The 14727-nt window shown below is 37.2% G+C and overlaps 1 protein-coding gene across 2 annotated transcripts in view; it reads left to right on the top strand.

Annotated features, from left to right (window-relative positions):
- Positions 1-14727, top strand: part of NELL2 (neural EGFL like 2) — a 141599-nt gene that overhangs the window by 86756 nt on the left and 40116 nt on the right. For both annotated transcript variants that reach the window (XM_068997901.1, XM_068997892.1), the window contains exon 14: positions 13305-13427. In XM_068997901.1, coding sequence (XP_068854002.1) covers positions 13305-13427 — 123 coding nt within the window. The remainder of the gene's footprint in view (positions 1-13304; positions 13428-14727) is intronic.

Here is a 14727-nt window from a genome sequence, read left to right as displayed (position 1 = left end):
CAATTGGATTCCTACTGCATGCCACATGGCATATCTTATAATCACTGACTCCTGAAACAACTTAGAAGCGTCCTTTGTTTTTCATTAAATGTTTATAAGAGATTAATCTGCTTTATGCTAAATGGAAGACTGTTTCCTTAACTCATGTTTTATACTGTCAGTCATTATAATTTAGTATGTCATCTTCTTTGACAGTTTGTCTCTGCAATAACTCTCTATCAATATTGCTATCTTTTGTCAGTCTTTTGGACTGATGATTATCGACTTACAAAACCTTATACTTCACCATATCAAACTGCTTTCTTGTGATACATACCCCTTGACCACAGCAGGAGTTGCATCCTTCCTAGTCCTTCTTTGCAGATAGAATTATGCTGAAATCTACCTTGAAATGCACGAAGTAAACATATTGGACTTATCCACTTCACTGACTCACCCAGTGTCTGTGTTCCTATGTGCAGTCCCAAATAAAGGCTTATATTTTTAGTTTTGCATGTAACTTCTGATTCACACTGAAATGTGCTGATGGTTCTGCAGTCAGGCTGTGGCTGGTCATGCACAAATGCATAGCGTGCAAGTTAAACTCTCACTTCTGCTGCCCTTCTAATTTTTTCTAAAACTAGTTTCAGTTCCTGAATTTGCTCTGTCAGTGTTTGCCAGCTCATCTAAATGAATAAAGGTGACAGAGTCTTTGGCAAGACCTCTCTACAGCAGTCAAAGACAGTGGATCAACGAGAAGGAACAAATACTACCTACTGAGAGAATATGTTGGAACCCATCCTTAGGGTTGTGATCTGCTAATGCCCCAAGGAAGACTGGTGAAATCATCATCAGTAATTTGAAAAGTCACATTGATACAAAGAGAAGCACTGCTGTCTAGGTCATGCTGCTGTACAATATAATCCTAAGGGGTTTGGGTGAAATTTCACTTTTGTTAGTGAAGTTCCATTTTGTGAGGTAATATTTTTGAAAGTACTGTGTCTATAAAAGATACTGGATATTTTTCCCGAGGACATTCTCAATACAGAGAACTCACAGAACTGTTCTGTCTTGTCTTTTTTTTTTTTTTTTTTTTTTTTTTTTAATAAGAGAATGCTAATGGGTTTGTGGCATCTTCAAGACTGAGCTAGAAAACGGAAAATCTAAATTATTTCAGGAATGGTAATCAGTTTACTACCTTGAAACCATCCCCTTTACAGTTCATATAGTCAGTTGTGCAAAAATAGATGTTCCCCCTCACTCTGCAACAAATAACAAAAAAACCTTTGAAAATCTTGATGTTTCTATCAAGCACCAAGAGCTCTGTCAACAAGCTTAGCAATAAAATGGGAAGCTGCTCTACCTAAATGGTTTGTAGGAGTCTTTGTAGGAGTATTTTTTCATTCTGACAAGCTTCCAAATAATCTCAAAAAGACTGTATCTGCTTCTTTCTGTTGTTATATGCTGCAGTCTTTTCACATCCTCTGAAATATGTTCTTTGGAGAAATGGTGCAAGGAATTGTATCTATTTTATATTTTAAAAGTAAAAGGTATTCCATGGAAAACACATGCAGTGAGCTAGCTTGATTAGCCCGTAACTCACACTGCTCAGAAACAAAAGTCACTGTTGTTTTCTGTAGCTGTTTTTTACAATTGTCACATGAAGGCAATTAGAATTAAGTATCTTAATGTTTTAACCTTTCTTTTTAATTATTCATGTTTTGCTTTAGGAATGAGCAGTTTTTTAAAATATCAATGTCCTTATTTATTTGCATTTTATTCCTTCATTAGATTCACCTGTTTTGAGTGTGTCTCCCAATATACTAGTAAAGGTGCATTTAATTTGAATGGGGCACAGAATTTAATCGTGAATAGTTATTTTCTAACGCAAAATAATATTAGCGTGGTAGACTGCTTAATCATGCAATAAAAGATAAATTTATACTATACTAAATATCTGTCTTGGCAGATATTGGAACTAATTTGTAAATACTTTGTAATTTAATGTCCAAGTCGCATGGAAATAGAGATTTGGACTGGACTGACAAAAGATAAGCAGCTCTGAGTCACACAGACCAATCACCAGGAAAAATATATTGTCAGCAACAGTAATTACAGCAGGTAATTGTGTCATTTACCCTGTTACAGATGAGTAAATGTGATGAGCTTGGAACATACCAGCTGTCACACAGCGTTAACTTTGATGTTTAGGATTTGGAAACCTGTAGTAGAGTCTTCTAATGACAGTGCATTTAAAGAAACAAGGCTAAAGGTTTCACACTGTTCAAAGCAGAGATAAATGGCCAGTCCTGTTCAAGATAAGATTGATTTCTAGAAAGGGGAGGATTCATCAAGAGTATCTGTTTTCATTTGTTTCAGTGTTTTTAAAATTTTGGAGTGTGAAAATAATTGGAAAGAAAAATTTGTTACCTTGTTCCTAACCCTTCAGAAGGTGAAACTGGATGGACTTAAATTCTGTCTGCATCATTTTAATGCCTGAGAGGTAAATAAAATTGGTAGTGGTGGTAGTCTGAACAGATATTCCGGTCTGTTTTGAATACCCTGGGTTTATGTTAGTGCACCTTCCATAGGGTGGGCTTCATCTTAGTTTGAAGTCCTCTGGAGTTGTTCACAGCATCTCTGCTTAAATCCTAACTTTTCCAAAGAGCAGACTTGTGAAGGAAGTAAGATTACAGAGGTGAAGTCATTCTGGGCTGACAGTAATAGTAGCAAAATTGAATATCTGGTCAAAGTTTACTTTCTTCTTAACTTCATTGATTATAAATTCATATTTTGAGTTTTTGAGACCTGAACAATACTGTAGACTTCATATCTGTGGTTCTGCTTTTTAGAACAGTTCATGGTGCTCTTAAACAACACAGCAAATTTGATGGCAGAATTTTTCAGATATGTAGAGTTTGCTGAGGTGTGCTTATGCAAATACTTATTTATCAATATAAAATACACACATAAATATCTTAAAAGTATTCCAACCTTAATGATTCTTTCATATATGTAAGTACAGAAATAATTATTTGTAAGCTTGATAGACACTAGCAATTGAACTATGGCAACAAAAACATGATGTGGTCTGGAAAATGTACCCATGAAACAAGTTAGCCAGTGTCAAGTTTCATACCATTACAGGGGTGGGGGAAGGAAGGTAGAAGCGCATTTTGTTGCACCTCCTTTACTGTGCTGTGCAGTTTTTTGTTAGAATCAGTTCAGACAGCTCTGCAGGTTATCTCCTGGCATCAAGGGCTCTATCTGAACTGCAGAAGCCAGGAGCACTTCATGGCTTTCAAAGCTGGCTCTGTGTGTTAGCTCTTCCCTGATACTGCACAGCAGTGAGGACTGGCTGTACCATTCTCCCCTGGTGCTTTTGTGTCCAGGGAAGGCAGCTGACATGCAGTGTTCATGAAGGATATGTTTGCTGTGCTGTTTTGGTGTGCCTTTGTAAACTATCGGAGGATGAATGCTGGGGAAAATTGGGTGTGTCACTGGAGATGGCACCAAGGCTGACCAAAGGGAAAAGCAGCAATGTTGCTTTGCCTTACCACCACTGAAGTATAACTTTGTCCCCATTTTCGAGTAGAGAACCCTCTTCGAAATCAGGTGAGCAACACTTAAAGAAGGCCTCCTCTCCCTAGAGAGCTCAAGCATCTTGTCTTGTCAAAAATAGTGCTGTCCTTAATACATAGTGAGTGATCTGAGTGTCTGAGTCACAGCACTGCCAGGGAAATGAGAGGAACTAATTCATGCATTAAGAAGTCTCTCTGCTGCTTGAGAAAACAGGAAAAAAGCCTCATTTGTTTCCTAACATTTATGGTTAGGTAAGTTGCTCCAGATTCCTGCAGACAAGAGCAGGATTAAAGCAACAGCAGCATTTCATCCACCACTGTGGTGCCTCTCATTTTCTTTGCCAGACAAATGCTGACTTTGATAATGGTGCTGTAATGTTGTAACTGATTTTCCAGGAGCCCCTGAAATGTGTTGACAAACCCTGGTCACAATGCTATTCCAAAAAGAACAGAAGCGGCACCAGCTGTTTCCAGAGAGCTTTGAGAACATTACTGTTCTCTGGCAGTTTTGGTTGCTGAGACATCTTTCTTCTATCATGTTGTGCTTATCCACCTTCTGTTAACTTTGCGCTGAGAAAGTCTTCAGAGGTGTTTTTAGGGAGCCTTTTGGTCATGTGGGTAATCTCTAAGTTGTTATTAGTGCAGTATGAGAACAGGCAGCAAGTTACCAGCCTCAACAGCAGTCAGGTTACTTGACAGCTTTTACTTGTGTAACAGAAATATGCATGGGAGGGAGGCCAAGCACCCAATGGGTATCTGTTGCTGGTGGCAGACTTGTTATAACATGGAGCCTTTTAGTAAGGAAACGGTAAATAAAAAGGGTTGGAATTAGGAGAAGAACTAAAATAAACATTTTTCAGTTGTCTGAGGAAAACATATTTACAGCATTAGTCTGGCTGTTCTACTAGCAATGAAGTAGGGAACACCACTAAAGATGCAGAATTTGCTATCACTATCACTTTTGACAACATAATAGAAGATTTTGAAAGCATCAGTTTATCATAAGTGTCTGGGAGGCTTTGTGTACAATAAAAGTTGGAATTAGGTAAGATTTGCCTAGGAAAAAATAGTGCATCTGGCTAGATTAAAAAGAAAAAAAAAAGAGATAAAAAAAAAAAGATGACTCTGTGGAGAAAGTCTAGAAAGTGTACACAATTAAATACCTTTTAAAAGAAAGAAACCTAATTTAAAGTGTCCCTGGTAAAAGATATTAAGAGATCAGTTTGAATTAAGGCAAAAAATAAGTGGGTGATGAGTCCTTGTCAAGGTCTAGACTGAAATCTCTTAAGGTGGGATTTTCAAAATAATTTTGCATTTATGCTACAGTCCTGCCATTGAAATTGGTGGGAGTTACAGATGTTCCTTCAGGAAAAACAGTTAGGTCTCTGCTAAATGGTTTAGAAAATCCTTCCCTTAAACTTTTCTATTCAAGAGGGAGTATAGAAAATGGCAGACGTGACAGAAAGGGGAGATAAATTAAAGCTTTTTTAACTTCAGCTGTCAGACAAAATATTCTTCATATATTTACTCTGCCTAACTGGTTGAAAAGTGTAAAGATTCACAGGATGTTGCATGAATTAACACTGGTTAATGTTGCAATAGAAGCCTCCATGAGAGGAGTTATTTTGTAAAAATATGTATTATTCCATGAAATCAGAAATTACAAAACACATTTTTGAGGATAATGAATCTTAGTTTAACAAAGTTTAAATGATTTGATGAAGAGCTGTAGAGGAAGATGGAGGGCATTAGGGCAGGCCTGCCTTGAAATACGTATTTTATCCATGAATTTGTCTTTTTTGTCTGAAATGACTTAGTATATCTTTGTCTTCCCAGTGTTCCAAGAGATCTTGGCACAGACTTCTTGGTGTGCAGATACCACACAAAATATGGACTGGTCAACATTCAAGTTATATATTAGTCTTTTCAAGCTGAGTCCTAGATGAGAGACTGTTTAGAGCCATAAGAGTCATTACTAGAGCTACAGAATTTGGAAATATTAGTGGAGAATTCAAAAGGACTTAAAGCTAGGAGTTATGTATTCCATAAGTCTAGGAGGAAGATCCAGAACAGGAATAACCAAAAAGTAAAGAAAAGAGATTTTTGCAAAGCAAAAAGTCTTAAAGTCGAAGGATAGGAAAAAAGGTATATGCTTCTTGTAGGCTTTGGTGTGCAAAATAGTTTTCTTTAGATGAAAGTCTGTTGTGAAATAAAACATAAAATTGAAAATCTTTTTAGAGTAAGTTTTTGAAAAACTAGCATTAACTAGAATTAGAATGTTTTATATTTTTGGAAGTTATATTTGCATATAAATATGCAGTATTCCTCTACATATTTTTGGTCCCAGTATCTTTCTTGTGTTACCTGCCTTAGTAAAGAGCATGCACACATTAAGAGTTTTGGCTCTTCTAGAAAGAAAAAAAAAGTCATGATTGGAAATGTGAGGTATTTTAGGGATGGATTTCATCATCATATACAGTGTCACGATTTGTTTCTTTTGTGAAACAAATTATACCAGTTCCAAAAGTTCAGCTCAGTCTGCATCTGTTTTGAGTCTTGTCAGAGCTGCAGCCAACTTGGAGCTTTCTTCAGAACCCTGCTGGCCTCACGGGCAGATGCAAGGAGAGTGACTGCTTGTTTTTTCAGCTACTTTTAATCCTACATCACTAATCACCAGTAATATAGATTCCCTTTTATATCTTCCTAGTAGTATAACTAGGATGCAGTTCTGGAGCTTTGTTTTTTCATATGGATGTGAAAAGGAACACTGGATTTTGGATGTATCCCCAAGTGGATTTTCTTCCTAAGGTTTCCTTACAGTTGCCTTATTTTTCCTTTTTTATTATATTAAGACCAAATATAGAATAAGTAAATAAGCTAATAGCTGGAAGAGAGAAAAGAGATCTGGATGAATTAATGGCAGCTGTTCTCCCTGAAGAACAACAATGGACTGACTGAGCAATTGCCGACAGAAACAGCATCTCAGAAAGCAGGATGATCTCTAAAACAGACCTTGAGAATAGAATATGCACATGCCAGAGCTATTCTTATTTTCTACATAATTAAAAGAAAAAAGTAGGAAAGTTCTGAACATAGGTGTGCTGGGTTTGGCTGGGGCCGAGTTAATTGTCTTCACAGTGGCTGGTGTGGGGCTGTGTTTTGGATTTGTGCTGAACACAGGGTTGATGATACAGAGATGTTTCTGTTCTTGCTGAGCAGGGCTTACACAGAGCCATGACCGTCCTGCTTTTCTTACTGACACACTGGGGAGGAGACTGGGGGTGCCTGGGAGGTTGGGAGGAGCCACAGCCTGGGCAGGTGACCCAAACTGACCAAAGGGAGATTCCAGACCATGTGACATCATGCTCAGAATATATGGTGGGGGAAAGGAGGAGGAAGAGGGGGACATTTGGAGTGATGGAGTTTGTCTTCCCCAGTAACCACTACATGTGACGGGCCCCTGCTCTCCTGGAGCTGGCTGAACACCTGCCTGCCACTGCAAAGCAGTGAATTAATTCTTTGTTTTGCTTTGCTTGTGTGTGTAGCCTTTGCTTTCCCTATTAAACTGTCTTTATCTCAAACCATGAGTTTTGGGCTTTTGCCCTTCTGATTCTCTCCCTGATCCTGCTGGGGGAGGGAGCAAGCAGTTGCTTTACAGAAATTGTCATTTATGACTGCACTGAAGAAAGAATTAGAAAATGAGGACCAAGAACAGCATGGATATATGGGAGTGGATGAAGATAAAAATCGATCAAGTAACAGGATTAGCAGGGAACAAACTCTTGTAGACCTCACTTTTGGTGTCCCCAGCTTTGAACCGAAGATAGATGCTGGTGGTCATTAATGATCAATAACTTAAACATTAACTAAGAGTAAACAGTGTGATGGTAACTCTGTGAGTAATTAAAACACAGGTTCTATTTGCTTTTAAATTAAGAGATATCTATAGAAAAAATAAATTGGGGAATATCAATCAAAAATTTTAACATAAATACATGGAAAATATAAAATCATAGACTCCTTTAGGTTGGAAAAGGCCTATCAAGTCCAACCCAGCACTGCCAAGTCCACCACTGAACTGTGTCCCTACGTGCCACATACATACACAGGTCTTTTAAATACCTCCAGGGATGGTTACTCAAACACTTCACTGGGCAGCCTGTTCCAGTGCTTGACAGCCCTTGCAGTGAGGAATACTTTCCTAATATCTAATCTAAACCTCCCATGGTACAACTTGAGGTCAGTTTCTCTTGTGCTATTGCCTGTTACTTTAGAGATGAGACTGAGGCCTCACCTGTCTACAACCTCCTGTCAGGTAATGGTAGAGAAGGTCCTCCCCAGGCCTCCTTCTCTCCAGGCTAAACAATTCCAATTCCCTCAGGCACTCCTCATAAGACTTGTTGTCTGGTCCCTTCACCAGTTTCAATGCCCTTCTTTGGACACCTTCCAGCAAATAGTTCAATAAATTCACAGCATTTGCTCTTTAAAAATAGTGTGCATATACTGAGACTTAAATTAACTGCCAATTAGAGTTTAAATGAGTTAATATGAAGTCTTAAAGAAATTAACCATCTGTCATTTCTCAATGATCTTAATGGAATAAGTCTTCCATATTACACATGTAATTGCTACTAATTTTTGTCTCGTACATGAACTGTAGGGGGGGAGAAAACCCCTTGAAGTTAAGATAAAGTGTAAGTGGGCATTTAAGTATGTTGGCATTGATAATTCAAGTAACTCTTATTTGTTTTCACTGCCACATCAGATGGTCAGCTGGTCACCATGGTTCTGTAGTTCAGTACCAAATCAATGGGAAGGAGACAGAAGGCCAAAGTAATTTCAGTTCTTGAATGCAGAGGGATCAAAAGGGAAAATTACCTAATATATTCTCTTAATTTAAATTATTTTAATTTCATCCTGGTTCACAAGTTCTTCACTCAGCAGTGAATAGCTGTTGCATCATGTTACAAGATTACAATTGCATGAATGTATCTTATTTATATTTTTGGGAAGTTTTATACATTTCTGCACCTTAAACATGATCTCAGCTCTTATTTTCCAGTGTTGGTAATGGATGGTTCAGGAAAACTGCCAGCATAATATTTTTATCCCTAAGTAAGTGATGCAACTCAGTCATCATTCCTATTTGCTACTGGATTGGATTATGATTTTTTTTTTTTCTTAGACCTTTGAAGAATTTGCATATACAAGGAAATATTGGGAAGGCTTGCAGTATGCATGTAGGAAATGCAATACATTTATTTTTAATCACAAAATAGACAGTAGGAAGGACAGGGACTTACGTTGCATGGTGCTAATGAGGAGGCAGCTGCCACACCTTGTGGTCAGCATGTTAAATTTTTCTAAGTTCAGCAAGAATCTCTGCACAGATAACAAATTTAGTAAGACAGATCCCCAGCTGTCATTGCATTGAGATACATCACAGCATCTAGTGGGTCCTGATTGGTTTATGCCATCAGTCTCACCTCGTAGGGTGCAGTACTTCACCCTAGATACCCTCCTGAAGTAGTTTTTCCCCAGCAAGCAATATGGAATATTCTAAAGTAGTATTTCAAAATGAACCAAAATAAAATAAAGTTCTTCACCTTTACTGTATGTGCCTATATATAGGTAGGTATGTATATATATATATATATTTGTATATATATTTGTATGTATATATATTTGTGTGTATTATATGATGTATTTGCACATGCAAATATGCTTAAGTAAATCAGTTGCATCATCACATATTTTTTGCCTTTTTAAGTTGTCTCTGGCAAAAGAACTACTTAATGAGACATTCATATGCACTTACTGTTACTGTTGTTATTACCATGGAGCAATAGCAAATTCTGGAGTTAAAATTTTTTCTCTATCTAGAAAGATCTCATTCCAGAGATAGTTTAGTCAATATGAATAGAGTATTTAAAACTTCATTTGGTTCCCAGAACACAGATTTTATGAATTTTAACACTGTTGAGCATAAGTCCTGAACAGTGCAAAATGGAATTTAGATATATCAGATAATAAAGCTTTAGAAGCCATCATTGAAACCAGTGCATTTGGTCTTTCTACAAGATGTTTATGCAAGTTCAGGTTGGTTAATCATTAAAATTTCTCTGCAAAATTAATTTTTATTTCTTCATCTCTGTAATACTATTGTACCTGGCCTATTCCCATCTTCATTTTGGTGTGCAGTGAAATAAGTATAAAACTTCCATTAAATGTGTCACATGATTTTTAAAGATTTTTGAAATAAATGGCTTTGAGAAATAAAGTTTTACCATTTCTAAATTAGCAAATAATGTTTCTAAACTGGTTTTTGAACTTAAAAACCATATTGCAGGTTCTCTTTTAATGATTCTTTTATAAATTGCTTTTTTACTTCTTTGTAATGCATGATCCTGTCTGCTTCTGCAGTTTCTGATTTGTTGTTTAATATTGATCAACTCAGGTTCTGCAATTTTCTCCATTTTCTTTTAAGGTGACTTTCCAAGTGTTTGATTAAAAAAAGATACCAAAATGATAAACATGAGTTAATGAAGAATTATGAACAGAACACCACCCTTTTTATTAATAAGAAGTATTTCTGTTTTAATAAAGCTGAACAGTCTATCTTGTTATTACTAGTGAAAAACCTGTTTCTGATGGTCTCTTTAAATTGGTGTGGATAGTGTGCCAAGTGCTGAAAGAGTAGCTGTAGTGACATGGTTTATGTACAGGATTTTTTCACGTGTAGATCACCATGTAATCAGTCCATGAAAGAAGTGTAAGCTGTCTGCTCTGTTAGGTGTCACTGTAAGAAGCAATATGAAGAAACACTATGTTTAAATGGTTTTAATTGTGTTATTGAAGCTAAGATCAGATGATACAGAGAAACAAATCTAGATGGATTGTAAAACACGCTGATCCATTTTTCTGCTGTTTTTTTTTTTGCATTCCTATAATTTAAAAATCTCCTTTAATTGAATCACAAATTTCCTCCTAACTCTGAAACATTTTCCTCCTAAAAATGACAAGTAAACTTCAATCCAAGAATCATTTATGAGATCATGAATTTTTCATGAGTCACTAATACATGATTTCAATAAAAATAGACCTAAAGTTTGAGCAGATAACCACAGAAGAAGAAGTAGTGATGGCTGTTTCAATATATTTTGTAGAGAAGCATCTCCATGAACTTTCATACAGGAGGATAAGAAACCCCAAAGCTTACATAGAGTGCGATACCAGGCATATTGCCTTTGCACCCAAGTCCTGTTATTTAGCTGATGGAAAGTTAATTTTACTGATACTGCATGCTTTAAGAAAAAATCCATCTTGAAAGACCCAATAGTTTTTCTTACTCCCAAAAAAGTAAATTTTAGGAAGGCACACTCAAGTGTGGCAGTCATCTCTTTATACAAAGGACGTACATCTGTGCAAATGGTCTTCAAGGCTCTAGGCTTGCAAACCTTAGTGGGCTTTCAGAGCTGCTCCAGACACACACACTGAGCCCTTCCTCTTGCTGTGGCAGTCTGTGATCACCTGCTGTCCTCTAATACATTCTCTTTCCTTGATAAGAGCTGCTGTACATGCCAGGGATGCTTCTGCATTCCTAAGGCATAGGATGGATGACTATGCTTTCTCTTTGAGGATGATACCTAATTTGTCAAATTCAGTTATTTAAGCTGAGTTTACCAGTGTGATGTATTGTTGTAGGGACCCTTCCTCCTGAGAAACCAAGATAATGGCTTTGCAAGATATTTTGGCCTGCTGAATACGTTTCACACATTTCCATAGTTATTTTCCTCGTGTGTTTTTTAAAAATTATAAAATAATATATAATTAATATTTTAATAAAAAACATCTTTAAATAGTATCATAATATTAACAAAAAATAGGAAAGCCAGGATACTGTTACAATACAGATTATACTTTTTAACCTAATTTGCATGGTCATTACTTTATTTTTCTATTATGGAATGGTTTCACATAAATATTGTTTCAGCCAGCATAAGAGATTTCCTTATATTAGGAGGTCAGAGTCAAATATTAAGTGGATTTTAGAGGGGCTGGATCATTTGATGAACAATAACAATTTTAGTTATTCACGCTGAGAGCAAAATAATTAAATCTCATGCTGGAGGGCAGAGGCCTGCAGCCTGTGCTCTACTGCATCCAGTGAGGGTTGAGGAGAGCATGACAGGTCATACAAGAGACACATAAGTCCTTGTTTAGAAGAGGGATATGAGGTTAATATTCTTAAAAACCAAACAAATAAACAGCAAACCCACCAAAATAAAACTAAATTGTGTATCATTTAAAATTTATTAGCTACATTGAGGTGAATGTTTCCCCATTTAAAACAACAAGTCCCTACCATTACTAGAGGAAAATTTACCTCTACTGATGGATTGGATATGTGCTGTTCTGTCAGTTTTATACTCCTACAGTTTATGGCCACTGTTGAAACAGCAAGTTGAACATTTCCATAGTGATTTGCAAATGTTAAGAAATTAATTTTCTCGACAACTCTGTGGGATATGTGCAGACATTATTTATAAAGAACAGTCTTCCCCCTCAAAATGGGGGAAGAAAGAGCATCTGATTCCAGATTTAAGACTTGTGCTAAATAGCCAGAACTGACCTAAGCTGCACTAATAAAATTCGCTAAAACCTGGGCAGAATGATAACCGTGAAAACCTCACATGCAGGTTAGTCCATGTGTGCTGATTAAAATTCAATGTCTTTATGTTCCTGAGACAGCTGGTTTTCCTGAAATTTAAATTCCAGGGCTCTGAAATTATATGTGGATAGATGAATACTGTTGATTTAACAAAAATGCAAGGAATATTTCCAGAAGATGGAAGCATTTTATTTTGACACCTACTGACTAAGATATTGCATTTTGAAAATAATAGAGCTTTTCATGTATTTTGAAATGATACTTTAGGGCATCGTATTTTAAGATTCATTTATCATTTCTTAAAAATCACAAACTACAACATTAAAATGTTCTGTAGACTAAACACTTAAGCAATGCCTTTTTTTTTTTTCCGATTAAGTAGTGCATTTGAAGTCAACACAAAATCACAGTCTGCAGACTGTTAATTTATTCCCAAAAGGGACATTTCCTAGTATGTCCTAGTCACCAGACTGAGGAGTCTCATCCATCACACTCCAGTGCTAGGAAATGCCATGCTAAAAGTCCCTTGAAAAGCAGGCAGACCTCTGTGTTCAGGTTATTTATTTCATCTAAATAAAGTGCTTTGTATGGGCTGAAGGGAGGGAAAACACGGGCTGCACTTTGAAGACCTGCCTTCTGCTAACCATGTCTTTTGCAGTTTGGAGCGTGCGTCTCGCACCATTAGTCAGCTTTCCGAAGGAAACTCTAAGAATCCCGCATAAAATAGACCCGCATGAATAAATTATACAGTAGGAGTAGCATATGGATTTTCAGCGTGCTAGCCAGCTTTTTGGCAAATGTTTATGAGAACACTGTAGCCCACATTGAAAGTGTAATGATGGTGGCTCTCTGTTAATGAAAGTGGAATTATGCTGCAGTGCAGTTATCGCATACTAGTATGTGCTAAAAATAGATACCCTGGCTATCCCATGGTTACATGTTCACATAGCCAGCCCTATTGCCAGTAAATACTACTGTGTTTCTCTCTTTTTAGTATGGAAACCTATACAAAGCTCTTATTTTGTTGTGGTTTTAAAAATTCAGGACCATCCCATTCTTGTTTCCCTTTTCAGAGCATGACGAATGTGTAACAAACCAGCACAACTGTGATGAAAATGCACTCTGTTTCAACACCGTGGGTGGGCACAACTGCGTCTGCAAGCCGGGTTACACGGGAAATGGTACCATCTGCAAAGGTAAGCTGCTGGAAACCTGAATGAGATGCTGTGTCACAGCTGATGCAGTTCTGGTCATGTGCCTTGAACAAGACAGACAAAATGCCAGGCTAGGCACTTGAGTCCTGCACCTATATGATCTGCACAGGCATATATACACTGACTTTGCATTTGGCAGTTTGCAGTAATTTGAGGATGATGCATACATAGATAGTAGGCTCTAAATTTTGTAGTTTTTATGTTTTGGTTTCTGTGTCAGCAGTTTCTATATATGTTATACTATTCAAGGAAGCTTACAGTTACCAACAAAGTTACGTCTGTGAAAATATTGTCAGATTTACATTGTCCATGGTCAATGACCTGCTATTTTACTTGGATGAGCTAAAAATTGTTTGGTATGTCTTTTTATCGTGAGTGAGAAAAGCAATAGACATGGGCACACAAAACTTTCACTACAAGTGAGGTGTCATGTTTTCTAATACTCTGATTCAATGCTAAACATTAGAACTTAAATTTCTAGTCTTAGAAAGGTGTTTTCCCACAGGTACAATGCTACTTTTATTTCTGTTGCATTTCGCATCAAAAGAAATGATACTTGGTAGCTGGGCCCAAATCCTTGGAAGTTCTCAAGCTCTGAGCACTGGATTTAGAGAGTGCTTGAAAATTAAAGCAGTGTAGCTGTGGGGGAATGAGCTCAGATGTGAGAAGTGGGACAGATGCAGCAATATCATATCCAATCTTCCTTGAAGTTGTGCCTCAGTGCTCTTGATCTCTTAGATGTCAGAATCTAAGGGTCCAGAGTTAACACTGATAATGTCACATAGGTGCCTTCTGCTGCTGCGTGTTGACAAATCTAAGCAACACAGAATTTCTTTAATTGCTAAATCCAATTAATGTCTTAGCACTAGTTATTCCATCACCTGATTAACAGTACAGTTTTTCTATGTATTCCAAAGACAAGCTCCTTGTAAAACATGGCGGCCTGGTTCACTTCCAGTCAAACACATGGGTAGAGGGAGACATGTCAGCAAATATGTCCTTTTTTTTGGGCTCTCTTCTCTGGGGAATGAGAAGAAAGTCTTATCCTGATGAGGTTCAAACCCAAAGCATCTCCTGTCAGAAGAGAGCTCTGTCTGCACAGCTCAGTCCTGTGCTGTGCTTGGGAGTAGTCCCAAAATCATCTACTGGAGGTGAGCTAGCTACAAAGAGGTGATTAAGGTTTCTTTGGGTCAAAGAGAAGGTGCATAACCCTACAGCACTGTGTTCATCTCTTCTGAATAAGAGCTCTGACTGCAGATCTGACATTTCAGAGGGCACCTGG

The sequence above is a fragment of the Aphelocoma coerulescens genome, chromosome 1A, assembly GCF_041296385.1.
Source record: "Aphelocoma coerulescens isolate FSJ_1873_10779 chromosome 1A, UR_Acoe_1.0, whole genome shotgun sequence".
Lineage (NCBI taxonomy): Eukaryota > Metazoa > Chordata > Aves > Passeriformes > Corvidae > Aphelocoma > Aphelocoma coerulescens.
The sequence above is the reverse complement of the archived record's forward strand: the minus strand, read 5'-3'. Positions and strand labels throughout refer to the sequence as shown.